General features: G+C 40.2%; 1 protein-coding gene across 3 annotated transcripts in view; it reads left to right on the forward strand.

Moving 5' to 3' along the window:
* Window positions 1-25,683, forward strand: part of LOC101916182 (cytochrome b5 reductase 4) — a 44,609-nt gene that overhangs the window by 13,782 nt on the left and 5,144 nt on the right. For all 3 annotated transcript variants that reach the window (XM_055810445.1, XM_055810443.1, XM_055810444.1), the window contains 8 exons: window positions 2,095-2,149; window positions 3,685-3,742; window positions 3,845-3,938; window positions 4,505-4,537; window positions 5,222-5,344; window positions 19,615-19,755; window positions 20,955-21,107; window positions 21,767-21,917. In XM_055810445.1, the coding sequence (XP_055666420.1) occupies window positions 2,095-2,149; window positions 3,685-3,742; window positions 3,845-3,938; window positions 4,505-4,537; window positions 5,222-5,344; window positions 19,615-19,755; window positions 20,955-21,107; window positions 21,767-21,917 (808 nt within the window). The remainder of the gene's footprint in view (window positions 1-2,094; window positions 2,150-3,684; window positions 3,743-3,844; window positions 3,939-4,504; window positions 4,538-5,221; window positions 5,345-19,614; window positions 19,756-20,954; window positions 21,108-21,766; window positions 21,918-25,683) is intronic.

Consider the following 25,683-nt stretch of genomic DNA (forward strand, 5'->3'; position numbering starts at 1 on the left):
TATTATTTATTTTTTTCCTCAAGTGCAGAATTTTGCATTTGCTTTTGAGCTTTGTGGAGCTTTTGTCAGCCCATTTCTTCAGTCTCTCTGGGTCTCTTTGAATGGTAGCCATAACCTTTTGGGTTTCAACTGCTTCCCATGATTTGTTACTGCTCACATACTTCCTGACAGTGAGACAGTGTGTGCCCTTCAGGCTGCTAATGACAGTGTCAAATGGTATCGGAATTCCCTGTTCCCTAGGGAATACCAGCTGTAACTAGCCACCAGTTGGACATCGTACTGCTGATCATGCATTTTGTGACTAGCAGGTCTATTAATTTTCTATCCAGATTATAATCCACCTGTCAAATCCAGGTTTCTCCGATGTGCGTACAAGGATAACATGAGAAATTCTATCACTAGCTTTGTTATTCCATGGGATTCAGCAAAGCAGTTCCCAGACCAAGCTGAAGTTTGCTCTCATGAGATTCAGAGTTGTAATTCTGCTGTTCTTCCTGGTCACCTTAAACTCCTTAATTTCATGTCTGCCATCAGCCTTTGTCATCACCATCAGCTTTTTTTTGTTTGTGAACACCATGACAGGTAGAGCACTTTAATTGGTTCATTGATCACCTGAATCATTGTCATCTTATTGCAGTGTGGCTTCTTGTTTTCACATAGCATCTTACAGTATTTCAGAATAATTCATAAATAACTTGGTTTGCCAGAACATTCTATTTTATTGTGGCTGTTCATGTATTTCTGTTGACCTGCAAAAGCAAACAGGAGCATGTATGACCATGAATTCCTCTTATCCACGGAGGCCAACCTAAGCATATGATATATGTCCTCAAGAAAGGCTTAGCCTTTGAGAAGGCTTTTTATTGTTAGGCAGTTGGTTTTCTTTTGCTATGACCTGAAGGCTCTGCCATTTAGCTTCCTTGGCAGCTGCAGATGGTATGTACTTAAGGGTAATTAAGGATCAAAGAATAAGTAATTCCAACGAGTTTTAATTGCTTTGGGTTAATTCCCCCATCTGGATGATCAAATAGTTTTGACAGATTGGATTAGACCAGAGCCGTGCTGTCTTGTTTTTTATCTGCTTTCTACACTGTGGACCCTCTCAATTACAGTGTTTAACGTTGTAGTCAAGCTACAAAACTTACTGGCATTTAGAAGGTAGTCATCTAGGTAACTGAGAATTTGTATGTTAATTATTTCATGCAAAGCCATTTCAAATTTGCAAGGTTTGCCTTTGAATGAGCTTGAAAGCAGCAGTCACCAACTGCTGTCTTAGACCTCTGCCTAACCACGGTCCAGGAAAAATCCTGCTGTTCATGTGCTGTTACAAGTGCTACTATATTTCAGTCTGTTCAGCTTCCTCCATGGTGATTCTGTGTAACTTTGGTGTTAAAATGGATGAAGGATTGCCATTGCTTTTATCTGTCATCTCTGCTCAAGTTTTTGCCAAGTATGTTCAGTCTGGATTAGGTCAGAGATTAGTACAGTTGACATTTTCAAAGACTGACCAAGTATTACCTTCCAGCAAAGGCTTTTTCAGACTGTTCAATATTGTTTAATAATTAAAGTGACTAGCTGAATTCTATGAAAATTCCTAGCAAAGTAGAGAGATTAAGACTGGTATTTTCACCTGACTGATGTGAAATTTTACTTGTGAATTAGGTTACACCACGTGTCCTCAGTTTAATTTGTTCATCTGGATGTATAAACAAATAGTTCTGTTAAAGGACATTAATTCAGATACCCTTTTTTCTGTGCTTCACTATCAAAAAATATGAAAACACAAGCTAATAACAGGTGAAAATCAGACCAAGCTACATGTACCAGAAGGGCAGCACACACAGGTTCTGTGGCGTATGGAACTCTTTATTTCTGAAGCAGAACTTCATGTTCTAGGAGCTTGCCCTCCAAGAGAAAGTGCTGAGTAAAAACAAATGAAAAAAGTACATGGATACTTCTGGCTGCCTGTGGAAATAAATATTGTGGAGGGAGTGTTTAGAACATTCAATTTAAAACCACTAAAACATCTCTGATTACGTTTTGTATTAAGCAAGCATCACAGCAAATAATTTAATGACTCTCTGCTCTTCGTAGGCATGCTTCCTGAGAGGAAAGTACTGGGTGCTTCTGCTAAAGATTTAACTCCAAGGTAAACCTTTGTCTTTCATTCTCTGTTGTACATACTATTTAATAGTTCTCTGCAGTTCGTAGTAAATGCAGGCAACTTCTTCCATGGGTTTGTTCTTGATGCTTCAGCCAAATGAGTATGTACCATCCTCTTGTAAATAGAACAGTTGAGGTTCAGGTTTAAACAACTTGCCAAATGTCATATTGTCTGTACAGGCAGATGATGATGCAAGGTTTCTGGCTTGCTCTGTTGGTTTCTAACACTTGCACTGCCTTGCCTCGTATATAAACATATGGCTTATATTTGCAGGCTCCTCAGCCTTGCTTCCTGAGAAAGTCCTGCAAAGTGATTGCAACCAAGCTGATTACTTTTTTGACTTCAGTTACTTTGTCCGTAAACAGCTGAGTTGGCATGCCTTGGAAGAGTACTTCAAGCTGGAATAGATTAAGATGTCACAGCTGTATTCAGGTTTCTACAATATGCAAAGTAAAGCAGGTCCTAAACCCCCACTGTGATATGCCTGCTGTTGTCACTGAGGTATCATTTTACTCCATGGTGCCTTGAGTTGCCACGGTTTGGTTTCTCACTTGGCATTAAAATGTCCTGTGAATGTGTAATCTTTGGGCCAGTTACACGCAGTCATATGAAATATTGTGGCCTATGAGCAACTGGAACGTGGCTTATCTTCTGGAGTGCTCCCCAAACTGTGCTGCCTTTCTTCCTGTGTGTCTTTCATGTTCTGGTGTATGTTGTGACTGGATGGTGTGCAGAGCATCCTCCCCCTCTGCCTGCTTTTTCTGGTCCAGGAGTCCAAAAAGTGGACAGAAGTGGTTAGGACATTGGGGAAGGCAAAAGACAGCAGTAGCCTAGATGTGAGGTGTTAGCTTTGTTGTGCGGACAGAATTAGCTTTCACTGGCTGGGATTGCAACCCAGCTGGAAGTGAGGACTAAGGTGTCTATGGTGGAGAGCCAGGCACGAGATTGTGAAAACAGGTAGAGAAAGGAATAGCTTTTCTGGGATAGGGTGGGCAAGTTGCTTCTTGGAAGTGTAAGGCCATACAGACAATTAGCATTTGAAGGCTTTCTGTTTCTTACCTTACCCTGTATTTATTGCGAGGTCTTGGCAGCTTGGGAACACAGGAATATAAAATCTTGATTTGGGGAGGTGAAAGGGAGCTGTGGTTTTGTGGTTTGTTCATGTAATTTATAACTCTTGGAAACCACTACTTTTGTCTGGAGTCGAGATTTTAATCATCTTGTTAGGAAGGTTCATGTCCTGCAAAGAGGATACACATGCTTTTTAAGGAAAACCAATGCCATATAATTTTAGCTACAATGTGCTGGCTATCAGAATGCATAATTAGACTGGTTCTATTTTAATAGTATTTTCAAATTTATTTGGTCTGGACTTCTTTCTTCAAAAAATAGTAATAATGTATTTGGCTTGTAAATTCATGAAGTAAGCTCTGTTTCAAAACTGCTGGTTACATATATTTTGGTATGCCAAAAGAAAGTGTATATATTTTTTTTCTTTACTGTATTTTTTTGTTTTACAGTTATGACTGGTTTCAAACAGATAGTTCGATCACCATTGTCCTATATACTAAGCAGAAGGTAAGCGTATTTTATGAAAGGAAGAATTACAAGATGCAGTTGTAATCCAGCTTGAATTCTGGGCGAAGTTAATTAATTATTTTTTTTCCTTGCCTATGAGAGAATATGAATGCAGAGTTGGTGATAGTTGACTGTCAAGAAAAACGATTAAGGGGAGAGATCATCGTGGATGAACACTCATATCTTGTAGAAGTTGGTAGGTACTGTAATTTTGCAGTTGAAAGTACTGAATTTTAGTTCTACTTTATTGAAACCCTCTCATCAGACCATATGTATTTTACATATAGCAATTAATATTTTATTACTCTTTCATTAGAGATGATTACTTTAATGTACCTTGATGTAAAGGAGTTACATTGTTTATCAATTCAAATCGTCATTTGTTTAGTATGCACTTAATTTTTTATATGTGGAATAAGTGTAGTAAGAAATTGATGTAAAACTTGTGTAAAATTTTTCAAGTATGTTTTTGATGGTTATTAAAATGCCCTTATTCAAAAAGGGCAAGTGGAATAGTTTACATAAATGCAGATCGGTAGCTTTACATGAGTCCTTGTTAAAAGTAATGGGGAAGATGATGCCTTTCTTAATGCTGTGTTAGGCCTGCAGAAGTCACGAGTGAAATTTCAGGGCCAGGTAAAAGATGTGTGGGGTTCCAAGCTCATTGGTTCACTCGGTATTCCTAGCTTTACTGTATGTATATGACAATGAGAACGTAATTTTGTTTTTGCTTAACATGGAGTTTGTTTCTCTTCATTTCAGACTTGGATCATGCAGTTCAAGAAGACATGGCTGGTAAATTCTGCCTTTTGCAGCACTTCTGTATTCCTTTAATATCAGAATGTGGAACTTCAATTTATTTTTCTCACTCATCAGATACTTTACGGTTTTGCTTACCACCAGGTTTTGATGCAGTCAAATCAAACCATAACACTGAATAATAATTATTTTTTAATTGTGGCATTTGGGCCTGTGAAAGTGATAAATTGATGGTTCTGTAATTCCTCTGAGCATGACTAAATGTTAAAATAATTAGAAGTTAGTTCTGTTACATATTTGTAAACTGTTCTTTGCTTAGAGTGGGATTTTCTTGGATTTAATTATTCATTCAAATGTCCTTGAAAAGAAAGGAAGTAGTAAATAGCAGTGGTTACCAGTTTCCAGTAAATGAGGACTCTGAATTCATGAGTACTTTTTTTTTGACCAGGTGGTGGGCTGTGAAGTGTTTCACAATGTATTTAGTAAGTAAGATACTATTATGCATAGTGAGTTAGTGCTTGTTCTTTTAAATGTGATGTAAAACATTACAAAGAGATAGCTAGAAGTACATTTAATTTGGTATTTTAATTAAAATAGATTAATTCCATGTGTTTTGAGAAATTACTAATTCTAAAAATTCATTATAATGGAGTAGCAAAATATGGGGGTTTTAAACGAAATTTAACTAAAAGTAACAGTGTGAAACCTTTTCCCTTTTAGTAAATATTTCTGAGAAAGTTGGGAAAGTAGAGATTACCTTAAAAAAAAAGGATAAGATTAACTGGAAAACACTGGGACGGCCCTTGGAGAGTCATAATACATTTGTCAAACACTCGGACAGAGGTAAGCAGTTTCGTGGCCATGCCATCTGTTTTGAAACTTTTTTGAGCTTCTTAGTCATATGTGTTTTCTTCCAGGATTTTCTTCTTCCGTAGTTATACCTTCATTTGTTTCAGGAATGTTTTCTGGTCTTGTTGAAAGCTGCTCGGGAATTCCCCTTGAGAGGGTTCAGCTTAGAGGTGTGGTTTTGTTTTGTCCAGCAATGGAACCGGAGGTCTTCCAGGCTTGCAGAAAGACTGGAACTACCTAATAGGAGAAGGTGAAGACTGCTGGAGTGTTGTTCCGTCTCATGGCTACCTGTGTGCTTAACATGGTTTCTGTCCATATGAAAAACTCAGTAGACCCTGAGGAGATAGTGCATGGATTGTGTCAGTCATTATAGGGGTACCTGTAGTGAAGAAACAAACCCCTCCACTTCCAACTGTTACTGTAGATGCAGTAACATCTTTCAACACTGTAATGTTGTTCCAGCCCACTGCATCCTTGTAACCTGAACTGTGATTAAATAAGTGTCTTCAAGCCATGCGTAGGTATCGAAGCCAGCTCTAAGCAAGTCGATGTGTCCGCAAAAAGCAGTAGATTCTATAGAGGTGTTCATTTTGTGGTAACAGAATAGTATGAACTCGATGCAGCACCTAACTTTACCCTGATCAGTGTGGTTTTTATTTAGACGTTAAAAACCAAAAATTTCTGCACAATTACATTATATAATATAAGCACGTTCTTGATGTTATTGCAGCTGTCCAGTTTCGCAAAAGCCCTCTTGGCCCTTTAGTAATGCTCAAAAATTGGCTGTTTGATGTTAGTCTGCCTTATGCGTGAAAGCAAAGCTGTACACTTTTAAGAGCTAATTAAATGTTGATCACTATGTTGTATACCTCTTATTGGCTCTCAGTTATGCCACTTGGGCCTTTAAAAGTTGAGACATTACTGTGGCACAAAAAGGAAGACCGACAGCATAAAAGCACGTCTCTTTAGCTGCCTTTAGGTAATGTAGAATGTAGTTCTCCTTATGAGAGTTTCAGAAACTGTTGAGTCATCCACTGTAATACTAGATATTTTTCAATATAATCCTCTATATTGAATGGGATACGCCTCGACTGATATGTTGTCCACAGTCTATTGCTCATTTCCTCCCTCCTTATCACTTTTCATGATTACAGAGAACAAAATGAGAAAATAACCTGAAAGAATAAAGTGCAGAATATACTTGCTTTGTAGGTCCTTTGCAAATGTGGAAGGCAAGGATGACAGATGCGCTTGGCAAAAATCCAGATTGAGTATTAGAGTTGAGCATTCATCAGTGCTTCCTAGATGATTATTCTGCGGGTTTTTTCTAAGAAGTTGTTCTTCATAGTATTTGTCTTTTATGCAGAGAATTGTTACAGGTCTTGGACAAGTTTATTACGTATCACTGACTGAGTTCAGATCAGTTTAGATTGAATCTCCAGAAAACTTAAGTTAAAGGACTTGCTGAGCGCAAGTTTCTTCGGTTCCCTGATTACAAAGATGATGAATCTAGCAAATATATTGATACCTATGGCTTTTAAATCTCTACTCCAGAAACTTCTGTTCTGCAGGTTTTTTAATTTTTATTTTTAATTTTAATTTAAAATTGAACATGCCAGAAGGTTTATAGAGGAAGAATGTTCAGGCTAGATGTCTTTCCTTTATTCCAACCCTGTGCTTTGAGCTCGGCCATAAAATCTACGTGCTGGAGGCTTCTGTTGCCTCAGTTTAGTCTTAGGTAGCCACCCTGTTTTCTGCTTGGGATTGTGCTCCCTTACTGTAAATTGCAGTGTTGTCAATTTTGCTTCCAGTTCTGTAGGAGCAAAATAATGTTACGGGTGAAGAAACTGGTACCTTGCATAGTGTAAACACAGAAACAGTAATTCACAACTCTGGGTAATTTCCTCGTCTTTGGGCGTGCAGTTAGTTTTGTATGCAAAACTACTTTTTCTGAAGCAGTATCACTTTATTCCAGAAATAAAATAATCAAGACTTCCAGCCTGCTAAGTAATTCTGACCTCATAAATGAATTGATGCACTTCATATATGAAGTTAAATAGGTCTTTGAAGAGAATATTAGATTGTTCTTTGATAAACTGCAGAAATGCATACTATGAAGTATGTTGCAGATAGAGAGGCTCTCCATAATGCAAATTAAGCTTTAGTTTAATTTGCATGGTGGGGCAGTAGTAGTATTATCAAGGTTGTATGCATGTGGTTTGCCTATTTACTTGTGCCCACAGTAGGAGCTCTCCTAGTGTGCCACCACACTCCTCCAAGCCTCTATACTTTTTGTTTAATTTTTATTTTTACAACAGCCAATTCTGAATTTTACAAAAAAGTGATGAAACTCTTTCTTCAGAGACAATGATATAATGCAGATATGATACTGGAAGCCTATGGTAGCTTTGTTATGAAGAAATAATTAACGTAAGCCCTTAGTTTTTTCCCCTTAAGCTGGGAAAGTCATACTCCCAGATAAATTGCCTGTGGACTCTCAAATTGCTGCTGAGTTTAGTCTAACGTTTTGCCCAGTGTATCTGTTAGTTAATTTGGAAGAAAGAACAAGAACAAAATCATGGAATTTCTTCTAAATTGAGGGGGATATTTTAAAAAAATCACTGTAATTTCAGGGTTCTACACCGTATCTTAGGATGGATCAGTAGATTCAGAAGAATATTCAATATTGCTTCTGCTCTTAAAAAGGATTGAGTGCTTAGTTTCCTGGAGGAATAATTATTTATACCCAACAGTATTGCATAGGAAGCACGATTCGATATAATTAGTTTGTTAGTGTAGGGAAGTTGGTGACATTACTCTTAAGTAGCTATTATGAAACTGGTCACTAGAAAGCAAAACCAAAAACTAATGGTTGTAGTGTCAGCATCCTGTGAAATTTAAATGCAGTATTAAAAAAAAGGTAGAAGTTTCTCAACAAAAGAACCCAAACCCCACCCAACCAACCAAACAAAAACCACATAAAAAAACCCCAAACCACACAACACAGTGATAGAGTGCAGTTTTTCTCGTAGGTGTTAAGACTTGATTTTCTTGTAGGTGCCTTTTCTGGGAATTAAGATATGGAAACCCACTCATGAGGGGATAGGTTGTGATCACCACTGCGTATCATGCTTCTATATCAAGGTGAAATTGCAGCCAAGTCTTGGAGGTGACAGGCAAGCACTATAATAATGTTACATAGACCTGCAGTTTATCGAAGATTGTTTAAAAAGACACCAACAGAAAAATGTTTTAAAATCAGTTTTTGTTGTGGAACTATTTTTTTTTTTTAAATGAACTTGAATTTCAGCCAGATTTGTTCATCTTAGCTGAAAAAACAGATCTTTTGACTTCAGTTTGTCTGTATTAGTGTGGTAGTTGTTTTTGTAGAAAAACTGCATTCTACCAAATCTAAAAAAAAAAATCAAGACCTTCATCACTGACTGCTTAAATAAAACTTCATTGTTGAGTACAAATCTGTTCATGATGCGCCTTCAAAAGACTTTTTGTTCTGAATGAGGTAAGAAAACATTGCATGTGCACAAAGGAGTATTTCTGTGTATCTAAGGCTTTTGTTTTTCACTTGTGGTTAGCTGCACAACTGTAGTTGTGGTCAACAGAAAGTGAAACTTGGACTTATTTGAATGAATCACAATTTTTTGTATGTCTTGTGGTTTCTTAGCAGCTTTAGCCAATAGAATAAGCAACTGATGTTGGGACTGTATGTGATAATACGAAATCTCTTTGATCAGTTTTTCCTTTAAATTTCACTTTTACTGTGTAGAAACAAATTTCTAAGTACTTTGTATGCCAGTTACGAAAATGGTTTGGAATGACTATGTGTATAAAAGCAGTAACCATATGCAACTGAAAAATGACATAAGTAGGGATGACTTATGGGGCGGGGTGTGTGTGTATTTTTTTCCCCATGGAGAATAAGCATCTTCCTTCTGAAAATGATTTTGAACTTCTACTCAGATCCCTGTTTTGGAAAGTAACCTATTCACCAACTTCTGCTCTTCCTAAAGAGTGTGAAACTATTGGCAGTTGTGTGCAACTACTGGCAGATGCTTAGAGGGTTCAGTAAAGAATCAAGTTGTTGTTGCCTGTGAGTACTGAAATGGGATGTAATTTTACAGTTTTGTGCAGTGCTTTTAGTACGCATTAAGTGGAAGATCATGCACTTTCTTTGTTGGAAGTAATAGAACAGAATGCTGACACAGCACTTAAGGTGTGTAGGCCAGGACTGTGCTGCAACAGGCTGCTATTTGCTGCATAACCAGGGAATGTACAGAAGGCATTGATTCAACGGAAACTTTGTTTTGGGAAGAGAGGGAGACCATCTGGGAAGAGCATGGCTGACGTCTTTGGTTAATAGGAGCAAGTTTGTGAAATCTAGGAATTAACTGGAAGCATTTGAGGGTACTGGTAAGTTGGTGGTCAGCATTAAGGGTTTGTGGTTGTCTTAACTCCAAGACTGGGATGCTGCTGGGAATGATAGGCAGCCACTTTCCTTCAGCTGTGTAGTCTAATCTCCATTTTGTTAGCACTGACAGTACGTGAGGCTCCATAATCAAGTAACCTGAAAAAAAAAAAAAAAAAGGTTAACTTTCAGCTGCCTGACAGACACTGCTGGGTGGTACATGCTTGCTGAGGGTTGGGTGGAACTCCTCTACCAGAGATGGAGGGGCAGTAGAATGATGTGGCTTTTATAGTTTGAAGCTCTGTATCCCAAGCAAACAGGCTAACGTTGCTGCCGTAGCATTACTAGGATTATGACTAACAAGTAAGAAGAAATAAGAATTGTCACTGAAGTCTTATCATTGAAGAAAAGCAAGAAACATCCATCATTCAAAGAAAAAATCTTAAATTAAAATCCCTTTCATAATGAGGAAGAACAGTAGGGAAAAGGAAGATACTCTCTAAAAGGCATTATTTGTGCAGCAGCTTAGTTAGTAAAACTCACTTCATATGCATATGAATCAAGGTGCTGTAGTTCTTAATTCCAGCAGAAGAAGTTGAGTTCAGTGAGCGACGTTTCTAGCCTGTGATTGTGTTGGGTTTACGTGGCACAGTTTTGGTAGCAGGGAGGCTGCAGGGGTGGCTTCTCAGAGAAGAGATCAGGAACTGTGATGCTGACACTTGATGTCTGCAGAAAGTTTGATCAAACCTAACCTCATCACAAAGTACTTCCTTTACTTTGAAAATTAGGATTTGCAGCTGGGCACTTGCACCACGCTCCAAAATTGAGAGAGCAGTGCCTTTTGCTTATGTATAATAGCAAATCATGTGTCTTTGGCATCTGACAGTTAACTTGGCTTCATGGGCTGCTGAAAGCAACTGTTCTCCTTCAGCTTGCTAGTGGAGGCTGGTGTTCTTTTGTTGAAAGGCTTTTCTACGTTGCCAATTGGTTTTGCCCGTGGGACCACTGACAATGAAATCATTTTAGTTAATATAGCAAGATGACAATTGAAACTAGGGGTTTGTTTAGACCTAGAGAGGTCTCTGTTTTCAAAAATTGGATGAACTGGGACAAAAGTTCCATATGGCAAATCAAAACGAAAAAGGAGGGCAGAGGTTAGTATGTTACATGTGGAAAAGGTTGGAAGTTGTTCAGGTTGGAAAGGTCAGAAAATTGTCAGGAAACAGCGAATCAGTTTTTTAAACTTCTCTCTCCACTCCCAAATATCTGGAAGAGTATTAGCTGATCAGTGTTGTGGACTATATTACTGACCTCCTATATCCTTTCAAATAATTCTTAAGTCTGCAGAATTGACAGCAATCTTAGTTTATTTATATACTGTACTTTGCAATCTTAGCATGTATTATTTTTCAAAAGAATGGTAGAAAAACAAATTACAACAAACTCACTTTTATAGAAAGCTTTTTTATATATAATCATTTAGGTTGGAAAAGACCTTTCGGATTGTCAAGTCCAACCATTATTAGCCCAGGACTGCCAGGTCTACCACAAAACCATGGCCCTGAGCACCATGGTGATTCTACCACCTCCCTGGGCAGCCTGTTCCAATGCTTGATAACCCTCTCAGTGAAGAAATTTTTCCTAATATCCAATCTAAACCTCCCGAGGCTGTTTCCTCTTGTCCTGTGGCTTGTTGTCTGGGAAAACTGACCCACCCCACCTGCCTACAACCTCCTTTCAGGCAGCTGTAGAGAGCGATAAGGTCTCCCCTCAGCCTCCTTCCCTCCAGGCTAAACAGCCCCAGTTCCCTCAGCTGCTGCTCATCAGACTTGTGCTCCAGCCCCTTCCCCAGCTCCGCTGCCCTGCTCTGGACACGCTCCAGCACCTCAGCGTCTGTCTGGCAGTGAGGGGCCCAAACCTGAACCCAGGGTTCGAGGGGCGGCCTCACCAGTGCCCAGTACAGGGGGACAGTCACTGCCCTGGTCTCGCTGGCCACACTGTGTCTGACACAAGCCAGGATGCTGTCGGCCCCCTCGGCCACCTGGGCACACTGCTGGCTCATGTTCAGCCGGCTGTTGACCAGCACCCCCAGGTCCTTTCCCACCAGGCAGTTCCCAGCCACCCTTCCCCAGGCCTGTAGCGCTGCCTGGGGCTGGTGTGACCCAAGGGCAGGACCCAGCACTGAGCCTTGTTGAACTTCGTACAGCTGGCCCTGGCCTGTCTGTCCAGCCTGTCCAGACCCCCCTGCAGAGCCTTCCTGCCCTCCAGCAGATCAACACTCCCCTTCAACTTGTTGTCATTTGCAAACTTACTGAGGGTGCACTCGATCCCCTCATTCAGATGATTGATAAAGACATGAAACAGGACTGAGCCCTGGGTAACACCACTTGTGACCAGCTGCCAGCTGGAGTTAACTCCGTTTGCCACCACTCTTTGGGCTCGGCCATCCAGTCAGCTTTCAACCTAGCGTAGAGTGCACCCATCCAAGCTGTGAGCAGCCAGTTTCTCTGGGAGCATGCTGTGGGAAACAGTGTCAAAGGATTTACTAAAGTCTAGGTAAAGAAAACATCCACAGACTTTCCCTCATCCAGTTGCTGGGTCAACTTGTCACAGGAGGAGATCAGGTTTGCCAAGCAGGATCTGCCTTTCATAAACCCCTGCTGACTGGGCCTGATCCCCTGCTTGTCCTGCATGATGGCACTCAGGATTATCTGCTCCACAATGTTCCCCAGCACCGAGGTCAGGCTGACAGGCCTGTAGCTCCCTGAACCCTCCTTCCTGCCTTTCCTGTGGGTGGCTGTCACATTGGCTAACTGCCAGTCTGCTGGGGCCTCTCCAGTTTGCCAGGACCGTTTGATGAATTACCGAGAGCTGCTTGGCAAGCTCTTGCACCTTCTCCATCGGTGCCCTTGGGTGGATCCCATCCTGCCCCACAGACTTGTGCAGGTTTAAGTGGAGTAGCAGGTCACTGACCATTTCCTCCTGGACTGTGGGGACTTTATTCTGCTCCTCCTATCCCATAGAGCTGGACGCTTGCTGATATGCTTTAATTCTAGATTAGTATGAAATGGAATTATTACCTTTCATTTTTCAGGGCTGTAGGCATTCTTTTGGTATATCTGAGATGTTTGCTCATTCAAAATGAGCAGTTTGTAGGATGTTAGATGGAACATTTGAGAAAATTATTAATAAAGATTTATTCCATGTCAGAGGCTTTACATCATGTCTCTGCAGGCATTTGTAGTGGATAACTCACTAGTAGGTATTTTAATAATTTAAGAAATCGAGTATATGCAGAAAAATACTATGACCACCTACTGTGGCAATGTAATGAATTTGATCCTAATTTAGTCCATGCATAAATTGCATATGCAGTTGAGATTTAGTAACCTGAATGTATATTTCCAGACATTACTACGTGTATTTAGATGCTTGATCATTCTAGCAGGGTTTATTTATACCCTTGGAAATAAAGCCAATTAGAAAGAAGGGTGGCTGAGCTGGACCATCTCATTTAAACCTTTAACTTTTAGGCATTTTGTGGATAATTACTGGTTGTTTGAAAGCTTTTCTGTGTTTAAAATTCTTTTGTTTCTGTTGTGGTTGAATTGACAGATTGTGCTCCTGTACTTACTGAAGAAGAGAATGTTAATAGTGAAGGCTGTTCCTTCAGGCAGCAATTGAGGGCATTGTGTCAGAGCACTCTGTAACTAGTCTCCAGCTGTCTTTAGCTTTTTGACTGTATCCAGAATATCTGGGAATAACAAAATGTTTGGGCTAATAACGCTGCAATGAGGAAACTGCAGTACAGATAAGTTACTTAGTTAATTATTAGTTACTTAATTATTATAAGATAATTAGATAAAATTACTGAAACACTCAAAGTGGTCTTTAAGTGACTCTTGGAGAACACTGGGGAAGGAGAGTGGGCCAGCTAGCTTACTGAGACCCTCTCAAGCTTTGTTCTGTTTAAGTCCAGCAATTGGTGCCTGTTCTCGAACTGTAGCCCTAGTTAAGGATAAAGTTAACTGCAGTGGCAGTGCTCACTTGAGCTGCAGCAATGCTTAAATTTCCTTGACGTTCTCTCTTGCATTTGATGAAGACTTCACTGGAAACTTGCAAAAACCCTCTGTCAGGCAGGACTCTCTTAAGAGGAGTTGTTGTGTTGACTCAAGAAGGAATTTTGGCTGACTTGGGTATTTAGGCCACGTACAAGTGATGTACACTTATTACACATTTTCTTGTAGTCCATTCCTATTCAAAAGAATCACCAAGTGATAAAAGTCAGGAAGTAAAGAAGTGTCTGCTGGTGCAGTGGCAAAATACAAAAAATCAAGGTGCTTCTACTTTAAGACCTAAAGAAATAGTAGAATCGTAGAGTAACTTAGCTGAAAGGGAACTCTGGAAGACATGTGGTCCAACCTCCTGCTCAAAGCTCTCCAGTCAACATTTCAGTATCTCCAAGGACAGAGACTCTCTGAGTAGCCTGCCCCAGTGTCTGACCAGACCATCTCATGGTGATGTCTAGCTGGAATTTCCTAAGTTGCAGCTTATGTCCTTTGCATCTCATTCTGTTTCAAGAGTAGCTCAACTATTTATGCTAGTGACTTGAGTATTTTTCAATAACATGAAAAAAAGAGGGGAGAAGAAATGTTGCTTCACTGAAATTGCTTCAGCGCAGAAAGTGTTGTTAGAAGGATGTCATGCTCAAGTATTCTCATATATGAACCTGTCAAATTTTGAGAGGCTTTACATGAAAAAATTCACTGGGACTGGTTACAAACCTGGAATGGTGAAATGATTGTAGGGAAGAGGCTTCTTCTGTTTGCTTTTTTTTTTCTTTTGGCTCGTTTTGGAAGTTTAGGTACTCCTGCTCATGGGATTTTATAGCTTGCTGCTTTTTTTTTTTTCTCTGCTGGGCTGAGCTTCCAATATCTTATATCCCATGAAACTTCCCTTGAGTTACAGACTTGTTTAGGCAGTATGATACTACAGTCATGCTGATGTTTCAGGTTAGAGCTTAAATACTGCAGTGCTGAAACAAAGGCGTAGCTGAAAAATGCTCTTCTCTAGATAGAAAAGGAAAAATTATTCCTGGTCATCTTCAATTAATAACTCCAGTTTTGTGTCTAGATTTGTACAGTATGCTGTCACTTATCTTGTACAGCAATTATCCCAGCTTTCCTAAAATACTGATGGGAATAACATTTATAGAATCATAGAATGATTTGGGTTGGAAGGGACCTTAAAGATCACCCAGTTCCAACCCCCTGCCATGGGCAGGGACACCTTCCACCAGACCAGGTTGCTCCAAGCCCCGTCCAGCCTGGCCCTGAGCACTCCCAGGGATGGGGCAGCCACAGCTTCTCTGGGCAGCCTGTGCCAGTGCCTCAGCACCCTCGTAGTGAAGAATTCCTTTCATCTCATCTAAACCTACCCTCTTCCAGTTTAAAGCCATTCCCCCTTGTCTTATCACTACACACCCTTGTAAAAAGTCCCTCTCCAGCTTTCTTACAAGCCCCCTTCAGGTACTAGAAAGCTCCTTTCAGGTCCCTGCACAGCCTTCTCTTCTCCAGGCTGAGCAACCCCAACTCTAAGCCTGTGTTCATAGGAGAGGTGCTTCAGCCCTCTGATCATCTTCACGGGCCTTGTCTGGACTCACTCCAACAGGTCCATGTCCTTCTTATGCTGGGGGCCCCAGCGCTGGATGCACTACTCCAGGTGGGGTCTTGCGAGAGTGGAGCAGAGTGGGAGAATTGGTTCCCTCAGCCTGCTGGCCGTGCTTCTTTTGATGCAGCCGGGGAGATGGTTGGCTTTCTGGGCCACGCTGAGTTTCTCATCAACTGACACCCCCAAGTCTTTCTCCTCAGGGCAACAGTCAATCCATTCTTTGCCCAGCCTGTATTTGTGCTTGGGATTGCCCTGACCCACATGCAGGACCTGGCACGTGGCCTTGTTGAACTTCATGAGGTTCACGTGGGCCTACCTCTCAAACCTGCCAAGATCCCTCTGGGTGGCATTCACTGCACCACACTGCTTGGTGTTGTTGAGAGTCTTGCTGAGGGTGCATTCAATCCCGGTGTCCATGTTGCTGACAAAGACATTAAACAGTGCTGGTCCCAGTACCAACCCCTGAGGAATGCCACTCATCACCGGTATCCACTTGGACATCAAGCTGTTGAGTGCAACTCTTTGAGAGTGACCATCCAGCCAATTCCTGATCTACTGAGTAGCCTGTCCATCCATCAAATCCATGTGTCTCCAATTTAGAATGTGCAGGACAGTGTCAAATGCTTTGCACTAGCCCAGGTAGATGACATCAGTTGCTCTTCCCTTATTTACCAATGCCGTAACCCCGTTGTTGAAGGCCACCAAATTGGTCAGGCACAGTTTGGCCTTAGTGAAGCCATGTTGGTTGTCACCAATCACCTGTCATGGATAGAGAGACAGACTTCACTTGTAAAAGAGGAGCAGCAATATGTTTATTGGTATAAACCAGCAGTTTACCAAAGTTTGATAGTAAATGTGACAGTAGTATGGCAAGATTTAGTGGCAAGGTATGCTTGAGTATTTACTGCACAGAGGACGTGGTCAGACAAAACTGTCAGGGAGACCCTCCTGTTGAGTCATGAGGTTCAGAAAGGACCCCCTCGCATTCTAAACTCTTCCTCAGAGGGTAGTTTAGGTGCAACTAGATCAGACTTAGTCTCAGACTTGGTCAGTGGTTTGTATCAAAGGATTACATTGCACAATCAAGCCTTTCTACCACTTAGCTAAGATTTCAAAGTTTAGCATGCTGTTAATCACTCTACTGAGATTCTGTTGTGGTAAGGGATCTCAGCCTCGAAGTGTAACCTTGAGATGCAGCCCTGCTCAAGGGGAGATTCTGTTATGCCGCTTGTTGCTGTGCAGGAGAAACTAACAGGCTCTGGACTATCCATATTTATGAAGTAAGATAATTAACTCATAGTCATATGTGCATACCAACTACAGAAGTTACTTTCAGACTTGGCTTGAGTTGGACCTTGACCAGCACTCTTGGGTGGCCGCATTGTTCAAGTTAGCCCTTTGCTGTCCTGTCATTGTCTGCCTCCCCCAAATCCACTTTGAGTTGGATACACCCATCTCACCCAGCCACATGAATTACAACCACTGTTGGTGGTTATCACTTGATCATTGTTAAGAAGATCAGCATGGGTTTGGGGGAAGAGCATGCTGCCACATCGCCTCCTTATTTTCCATGTGCCTTTAGCATAGTTTGCAGGAGGATCTGCTCCCTGATCTTGCTGGGCACAGAAGTGAGACTGACTGGCCTGTAGTTCATTGGGTCTCCCTGTTTCCCCTTTTCCAGTTGGTGGGAACTTCACTGAACTGCCACAACTTCTCAGATTTGATGGATAGAGGTTTAGCCACTTCATCTGCCAGTCCCTCAGGACCTGTGGATGCATCTCATCAGGTCCCATGGACTTGTGCACCTTCAGGTCCTTGAAATGGTCTTGAACCTAATCTTCTCCTACAGTGGGCAGTTCTTCGTTCCCCCAGTCCCTGCCTTTGCTTTCTGCATCTTGGGTGGTGTGGCTGGAGCACTTGCTGGTGAAGGCTGAGGCAAAAAACTACTATTTGTTCCCAAGTAGGCAAGCACTAACCTGTTGTGGCAATGGCAACAGGCCTATGTCAGTTAATAGAGTATTATAGCTGAGAGTTGAGGAACACCTTCCAATATTTGGCATTTGTTGTTAAATTAACCTTTGTAAGCATTTTTCTTTCCAGAGAGAAAGCTACTAAATGGTCAGGTTTGCATCTATGCCCTTTGTTCTTTGAAGTACTTCAGTGCTGCTTTATCCCTACTTATGATCCCCCGCCTCTGGCTGTAATCAGCAGGGCATAGGCCTCCACTGTGTTTTCAAATCCTCTTTTAGACTGTGAAGCGTTGTAATGATGCAGATTACATAGCTCAGCATGGCTGCTTAGTTAAAACAGGTCCACATCTTGCCAGCCTTACACCGAGTGCTTTGCCACAGAGATAGTTTCCAGCGTAAGTGACGGGTTATTGCTCCTTTCATAGAGGTAGAGTGAATGGCTTATCTGGCTTTGAGCCTGTTGTGGGTATAGGGAAAACACAGTACTTTAAGTTTCTATAAGGTGTTGGTGAAATATTTTTTTGCTTTTGTTCTGAACAAAGCTAAGTATACCAGGGTGTTCCTTCCCTTTTTCCCCACTGTCCTTGTTTTTGGCTTTTTAATCCCCATTGCTAATAAGAATGTAGAAGGGATTATAGTTATTTTGATTAGCCATGTGTTTTCCCTGATTTCTTTCTCAGTTTCTTGAAAAACATTGGTGGAAATGCAGGCCTTGCATAGTGATTTTTTCTTTTCTTTTAATGCTTTCTTTTTTGCAGTTACCTTTTGCCCAGCATTTAGTTGATGCACAAGTTGAAAAGCACTGTACTTGAAATCTGTGTCCTCACCTCCAAAACAGCCGTTTCAACAAAAATTTGTGCTGTACATATGACCTTGTAGTTGTTTTAAGTAAGCATGTGAATGTACAAGTGGAGTTCCTAATTTCTAGTTAGCCAAAAAGCACCCATTCATGTCTAAAATATTTACGGATAATGCTGAAGTGTGTGCTGCCTGCGTAGGCACCGATGTTAAATTTAATTTTGTTGTGTGTAAGCATTTAAGTATCAGTGTTGTGTACCTGAAAAATTCTGCAAAGCTTTATCAAATTCTCATTGTGCTAATAGCAGTGAAAGTGCAGCAATGTGGGGCGGTGTCCTGGTTTCAGCTGGGATGGAGTTAACTTTCTTCTTGGTCGTTAGTCCAGTGCTGTGTTTGGCTCTGATATGAGAACAATGTGATAACCACCGATGTTTTTAGTTGTTACTGGGTAATGTTTATACTAAGTCAAGGACTTCATTTCTTGGGCCCTGCCAGCCAGAATGCTGGAGGGGCACGGGAGACTGGGAGGGGACATGGCCAGGACAGCTGGGCTGAACCAGTCAAAGAGGTATTCCAGACCATGGGACGTCATGCTTGGCCTATAAACTTGGGGGGTTAGCCGGGGGGTGGGAAGCGCTGCTGCAGGACTGGCTGGGCAGTGGTCAGAGGGTGGTAAGCAGTTGTATGGTGCATCACTTGTTTTCCTTTCCCCCTTTTCCTTTGGATTTTATCCTGTTCCCCACCTTTCCATTATAACTGTTGGTGTTCGTGGAGGTGGCGTTCTTACCTCTTTATTCTGTTTAAGTTATTAAATTGTTCTTATCTCAACCCTCTTCCTTTCCAATTCTCCTCCCCACCCCTCTGGGTGTGTGTGGGGGTGAGCGAGCGGCTGTGGGGTGCTTGGTTGCAGGCCAGCGTTGAACCACCACATGCGGTCAGGCCAGTAAATACCTGGGTTGCTGGGTGGGTGTAGATAATCTGAGTAACTGTAACTGAGTAACTGAGGACTGCGGTGCTGTGCCTAGCTTCGGTTTCATTTGCATCACCCAAGCTGGTTTTAGTCTGCATACGTATATTTGTGCTGTATTTGTACGGTGAATTCATTGCTCATGCAGTGTGGTACAAGGGCTATTGTCTTCTGCTGGTGTTTGGTGGGTTTTACTTTTTCCCAGTCAATGCTGGTAACACAGATTCAGTCTGTTGTAAGCTTAGTGTAAGGCTATAAATGAGTCCTTAGTCTGAAATTAGAGAAATAATTGTAAGTATGTAAGAAGTATCTGTTCATAGTCTTTTTATAACTGTATATAGTGAAATACATACCTTTCTTCTATCTCTTATTTAAATATGTATAAGAATAGAAAGACAGATTGAGACTTAAGTAACAAGTAAAACCATGATTTTAGGACTGTTCTACAGAAAGTGCAAGTTGGTTTCTAAGATGGAAGTTACCCACGACACCAAGCTGTTCTGCTTAATGTTGCCTAAGAGCACACGTCTCCACGTTCCCACTGGACAACATGTTTACCTCAAGCAAATCATTGCAGGTAAGAAAAATTGAAAATGCGGCCATGGATATATTAACATAAATCCCTTTTCATAGTCCTGGGAGAATGCCAAGTCCATGGTCACTAATTCCCTGGTTGTAGTTAGAAGGTCTCTGCTTCCAGCATAGCAATCAGTGCTTAATAATGAACTGACTGGATTAATATTGCTGGAAAGCTAACTCTCAAGGTGGCTGGCATTCACTAGTGACCTTAATGCCTCTTCTTTCTACTCTTCCTTTAAAACATTCTACTGAAGTGGTGTTTGTTTACTTTGTAGGAGGGGGGGAAGCCCATTGTATGTGTGTTATGTATGATTAGTCAGTTCCTTTTAGTTTGCAGCTTTTTGGCATGTGAAGGGTTGTGTTTGAATTTTGCCTTGGTTTTTTTTTCCCTCTTCTGAGGGATTTATAGTAGTCATGGTAACACTACTTTACACTCCAGTTGCAAGATGTTAATGGATAACATGAGATTGTGAGAGGAATGCATCTTGAAAAGCAGTGTTTAAGCGCTATTCTTCAAAATTTTGTAAAAGGTGAACCTAAAAAAAATAAAATGGGAAGTCAAAGAAACAGCTGGTTTATTCTTTTTTAAGGGTACTTTTAAAAATTTGCATATTAATGCTTATGATGGTCATTTTACTTGCGCTGAACTAAGCATGGTAGAGATTTCTCAGAAGAATTTTTAAATATCCTTTAATTGCAAACTGTTTTGTCCTCCCTTTTCCTCCCTACCTAATTTTTTTGCTGGTGTCGAAGTCTTGCAATCTTTCTATCATTATACAGTAGCTTTTTGAAGTTATAATGGAAGAAGATATGATCAGTACTAAAGCAGTACTAAAAATCTGATATTCCAATTTAGAAAAAAACAAACTGCGGTACTTGAAATGAAATAAAAATGTTCAGATTTTCATATTCTTTGGGGATGACTCTAGATCTTTTCTTCCAATGTTTTGAATTGCTAAGTAGTGTAGAAATAACATACGATACAGTGGCCTGAAGGTTTTCATTGGAAGTGGAAGGCTACTGTAATAAGAACTGGTGCAGTGGAAAGTAACATGCTTGTGTAAAAGCATGTGATCGTGTTATTTTTATGGGATAAACAGATTATTTGTTTACTGTTTGTTTATTTTGGCATTTGTGGTAAATTTGTTGGATGTAGAGTACTTTCCATATTAAGCTATCTTTTTGTCTTCTGTCTAGGGACAGAAGTAGTAAAACCATACACACCTGTATTGCCTTTTTTGCCACTGGATTTCAAAGAGCCATCTCACCGTGATGGTGAACATATATATTTAATGATTAAAATTTATTCTTGTGGGCTGTTCACACAGGCACTTGACCACCTACAAATTGGTAAGTGTATGCTGGGGATTTTTGTGTTTGGTTTTGTAGTGATTGCTTTGTTCTTTCAGATTTACTGTCTGGGTATTGTAATGTGCTTATCTACTTATACGTTGGGGCATAACTTTTTTTTTTTTTTTCTCAATTTTATTCTCCATGTCCTGAATGTACAGGCTTATCCTCACTGCAACTGGGAGTTGCCCATTATATAAAGTTCTTCTGACTGATCTTCCAAATCAGTCCTGTTTAACTGTTCAGATGTGTCAACTGTATTACAATTACAGTTGACCACTTTGATTGTATAGACTCTTAGAGCCACTCTTTGTACTTTCAGATAAAGAAAGCTAGGTCTGTTTTATGAGACTTAAGGTGCACTTCCTTTTCTGTTTCAGATATGGAGGCAGATCTTTTAACACTGACTTCAAAAATGCTTGTGTACTCATATAGTGTAAAATCTATCAAGGCAAGATATTTAACTTGAACATCTGTGCTTTTAACGAATGATCCTTGTGTGAAATGCATAGTACCTTTCTGAAAGGAACCATAATACTGCAAAGATGAAGGCAAGATGAAGGGGCCTTTAAAAAAATCAGAATACTAATTAGCATGTCTTCATCTCATTAACATTTACCATTGTTTGTTGTTTGTTTGGGGTTTTTTTCCCTACAAAGGAGACTATATTTCTGTCAGCAGTCCTGAAGGTAACTTCAAGAAGTCACAGGTTCAGACTTCAGAAGATCTCTTTCTACTGGCAGCAGGCACAGGCTTCACACCAATGGTTAAACTGTTGAATTTTGCTCTGACCGAAGTTAGTTGTGTCCGGTATGTATGCTTCTTATGATTTAACCCCAAGCTAGAGAAATACATAGGAAGAATGAAATGTAATCGGCAGGCCTCAGTGTTAATAAAAAAAAAAATAACAAAAAAAGGCACAAAAGTATTTTTCTTCAACTTATACCAAAAGCTGGCATTCGTTAGGGAAGAGTCTGTCAGACTCTTAGGCGACTCACACACATTTGGGTATTGGCTACCATCAACAAAATGGACTGATTTGCATCTTGGATTTTAGTTATGATACAAGTGAGCTCACCAAATAGAAACTTGTGAGGGGGGCAGGATTGGTGTTGCGCTTTTTTTTTTTTGTGAGTGTTTTGTTTTGTTTGTTTTAAACTAGCTTTGCATTTGAGTACCTTTTTTAGTATTGAAATATTTCAATGTAGATACTTTTTTTTGGACCGAGGAGGCTTAGAACTGTTTAGTTATGGCTTCTCTTTAATATACTGGAGTAGGTAGCATACTTATATATTGTTTTCACCTGCTAAGCAACAGTAGCACATTTTTACTAGATGAGTTCCAGTTTTCACAAAATTGCAACTTATGTAAGCATAGTATTATGTATATTCAAATGGATAAAAAGCTGTGTATTGCTTGTGCATTCTGTACTCTGACTGTAAAATTTACAGAAGGAAGCATTACTTGTTCTTGGTCAAGTGAACAGGGTGTTTTGGCTCCTTAGGTCCTTCAGAACCCCAGAACTAGTAGTTATGCTTGATCTGACTGTACATTTACAATTGTAAGGGAGTATACAATAGCTCAACTTCAAAAGGAAATGCAAAGAGTTACTGTAGGGGCATACTTTGATAGAGATGAGGTGTGCTTGCCTTGCTTTTAGAAAAAATATTCCTCTAGAATCACATCTTGCAGAATTCCTTAGCAGGTTAGATTTTTGTCAAACTATTGAATTCGGGAGAGTATAAAAATGAAAAATATACCTGAACTGTATTTTCTTTAAAGCTGTTGCAGAGAACAGTTCAACAAACATGCTATTGTTTTCCTGTACCATTTCAATTTGAACTCTTGTAATAGGGATTTATTTCGAATACTGAGCTTTATGCAATATAAGCACGGGATGTTTTGGTTCATTATGTCTTTATGAAGCACATTTTGAAACAACATAGAGAGATTAATTGGACACTAGTCTCCATAGTAGAGCTAAAAAGGATGACACGTACTGCAGAAATCTGTTTCTAGAAAAAAAAAAAATCTAAATCCAGACATCATTCTTATCTTGTTTATTGTTCAGCAATTACGTATAATCCTGTTTTGTGAGCAGAGAGACTGTGTGCTGTTTGGCTGTTCCAAAGCATCCTGTATTGTTAGTAGCAAATAACAGGTGGCTGGATAGCTTTGTGAATCTAAAAAATAAACCTATCAACTGACACAGTGCTGGGGAAGCACTACTAAGTGAATTTGGAATACTTTTTTTTTCTTCTTCTGAACGGGAAAACTAGTATTGTCAGGTCGAGGTAGTTGTGATAATATGAAAGTAAAACTAGGGAGGGCATAGTAAAAGTTGCAAATCTTGACATTTTGTTCATATCCAGAATAAGCTGAGTAGATAACGTGTGAAAGACTACCGTTACACAAATGGTGTTTATATATACTCTGTCCTTCAGAGTGGCTCATTTTAACTCTCTTCAGCAGAATTTCTTAGGGGAATTGAATGCTCACAGTTAGCTTAGGATGGAGCAACATCTCTTTTCTTACTAGTCAAAGTAAATGAATTCTGGCTGTGGAGGCTTGTTAGGTGCTGAAGCGACTTGATCTGGTACAGGTTCTGTTTATATGCAGACTCTTAAAGCTTAGATTTTCTGACTGCTCTAGGCAACTTGGTTTCTTGGCCTTAGATTTGCTCTTTAACCCTCACTTTCTCTTCGGGATCTCCAGAGGTCCCTTCTAACCCTGACCGTTTTGTGATTCTGTCAAAATACTACAAATGTCTTTAATATGTGTGTGTATATATGTATTTATATATACTATTTATGTACATGAGACTATATGTATATATAAACAATATAAATTTGCATTAAATTATCTTACCGTGAAAAGTAAAATTGCTGTAAACTTGGATTGCACATGCTAGAATGTGAATTGCAGAAAGTTGAGGAAGGATTTGAATGACTGCCTTGGCACCTGAGGGTGCAGAAGCAGCTGGTGTCTGCAGCGCTGGGCAAGTGCTGCTGAACCTCTGGGGCTGCACTGTGAACGCTGGAGTATCTGCAGCTTCCCTAGGCAGCATTTGCTGTGATGTAGCAGGCTTGGATCATTAGATTGCCATTCTTGCTGTCTAGCCAAAGTCTCCCTATTATCTTTTAAGTCTGTTATTTCTTGCCTGTGGTAAATGTGAAAAAAAAAAAAAAGTTTCCTGTCTGCAGTATCCTTTTGTGCATGAAGTCATAATGCTCTTCCTTTCAGCCTTGTTTCTCTCTTATAGTCCAAAATGTATTTGACCAAAGTAGTAATTAAAAAAGAATATTGGTCTTCTGTGCTGTTTTTTCCTTTTCAAGATGAGATATTTTTGCTCCTTTTTACTGGTGGTGTATAACTGCAATCAGGTGGATATGTTTCTTAAAGAAGACTGAGGCATAAAGGCACTAAACACTAGGTAGAGGGCTAACGCTTTTCCCAAGTAAGTACGGGATCTTGCAGTCTATTCTTGATTCTCCATGGTAGTTGTATCTTGTTGTGTCTCCAGCTTCTCATTCCTAAGTAACCACTCTGTTCTTATATTCAGTTTCAATATAGTGTCCCACTTTCCTCATCATTCTTGTTTTGAAGGTGATTTTATAACTTTTTCTACCTGTTTCCTCTGTGTTAAACTCCTTTAAGGATCTCGTTAACTCCTGTCTCTGTACAGCTTTCTATAAGACCTTGCATACCCGTTTTTTTGAGTTTATCAAAATCTACATCCCTTGAAGTAGTTTCCAGTATGTTAGATTCTCCCTATTTCCTTCCAAAGGGCTGATGAAGTTTCTCATACGTTACCTAAACTTTGGTTATCATTCTGTCAACCAACTCTTCTGTACTGGTGGGGAGCGTATCTAAATCTCCACCCCTTCCTTTTAGCTGTTTTCTCCCTCATCTCTCACAAAACTGTTACCAGTTCATTTCAAGCTTTGAGGGTTTGTTTTCTTTTTGTTCTCTTATAGTGCTGAGTACTGAGCAGTACTGCAGCAGATACATTTATCTACACTGGGGAGTATCAGCGAGGGATGTCTCAAAGCATTATTCTCCAAATAACCAATTTCTACCTCTGTGCCCAATGAACAAAACATATAGCTTTCCTATTGACTTTTTAATTGACCGTTTTTCCCCCATCTGAGTAACACTTGATGCTGTGGTGCACCATGCCAGCTTTGACAGCACTACATTCTTCAAGTGAGCTTTATTTTCCATGTTTTCAGGGAAGTGGGCCCTGGGAAGCATGTAAGCAACCTAAATTTTTGGCACATGCTGGCTTCTGAATAAGATGATTTTAGTATTTATAGATGCAGCATAGCTGATTTGGAGGCTGTTTTGTCCTATACCAGGCAAGTTTTCCAAAGCTTGTATGTTGTAACTTATTTTGAGCTGTACTGCATCTGGAACTTCTTTCTCTCAATAATGCTGCTGATGATGTGTATTATATACAGCGGTCATGCCTCAGTTTTATTTTTTGGCAGCGAGAAATGAACGTGCTTCTCATAAGTAGATGATGATCTCTTATCTTTGGCATCTGATGTAGCTTGTAAGAGGTTTCCTGATACCT

This window comes from Falco peregrinus, chromosome 7 (genome assembly GCF_023634155.1).
Source record: "Falco peregrinus isolate bFalPer1 chromosome 7, bFalPer1.pri, whole genome shotgun sequence".
Taxonomy (NCBI): Eukaryota; Metazoa; Chordata; class Aves; order Falconiformes; family Falconidae; genus Falco; species Falco peregrinus.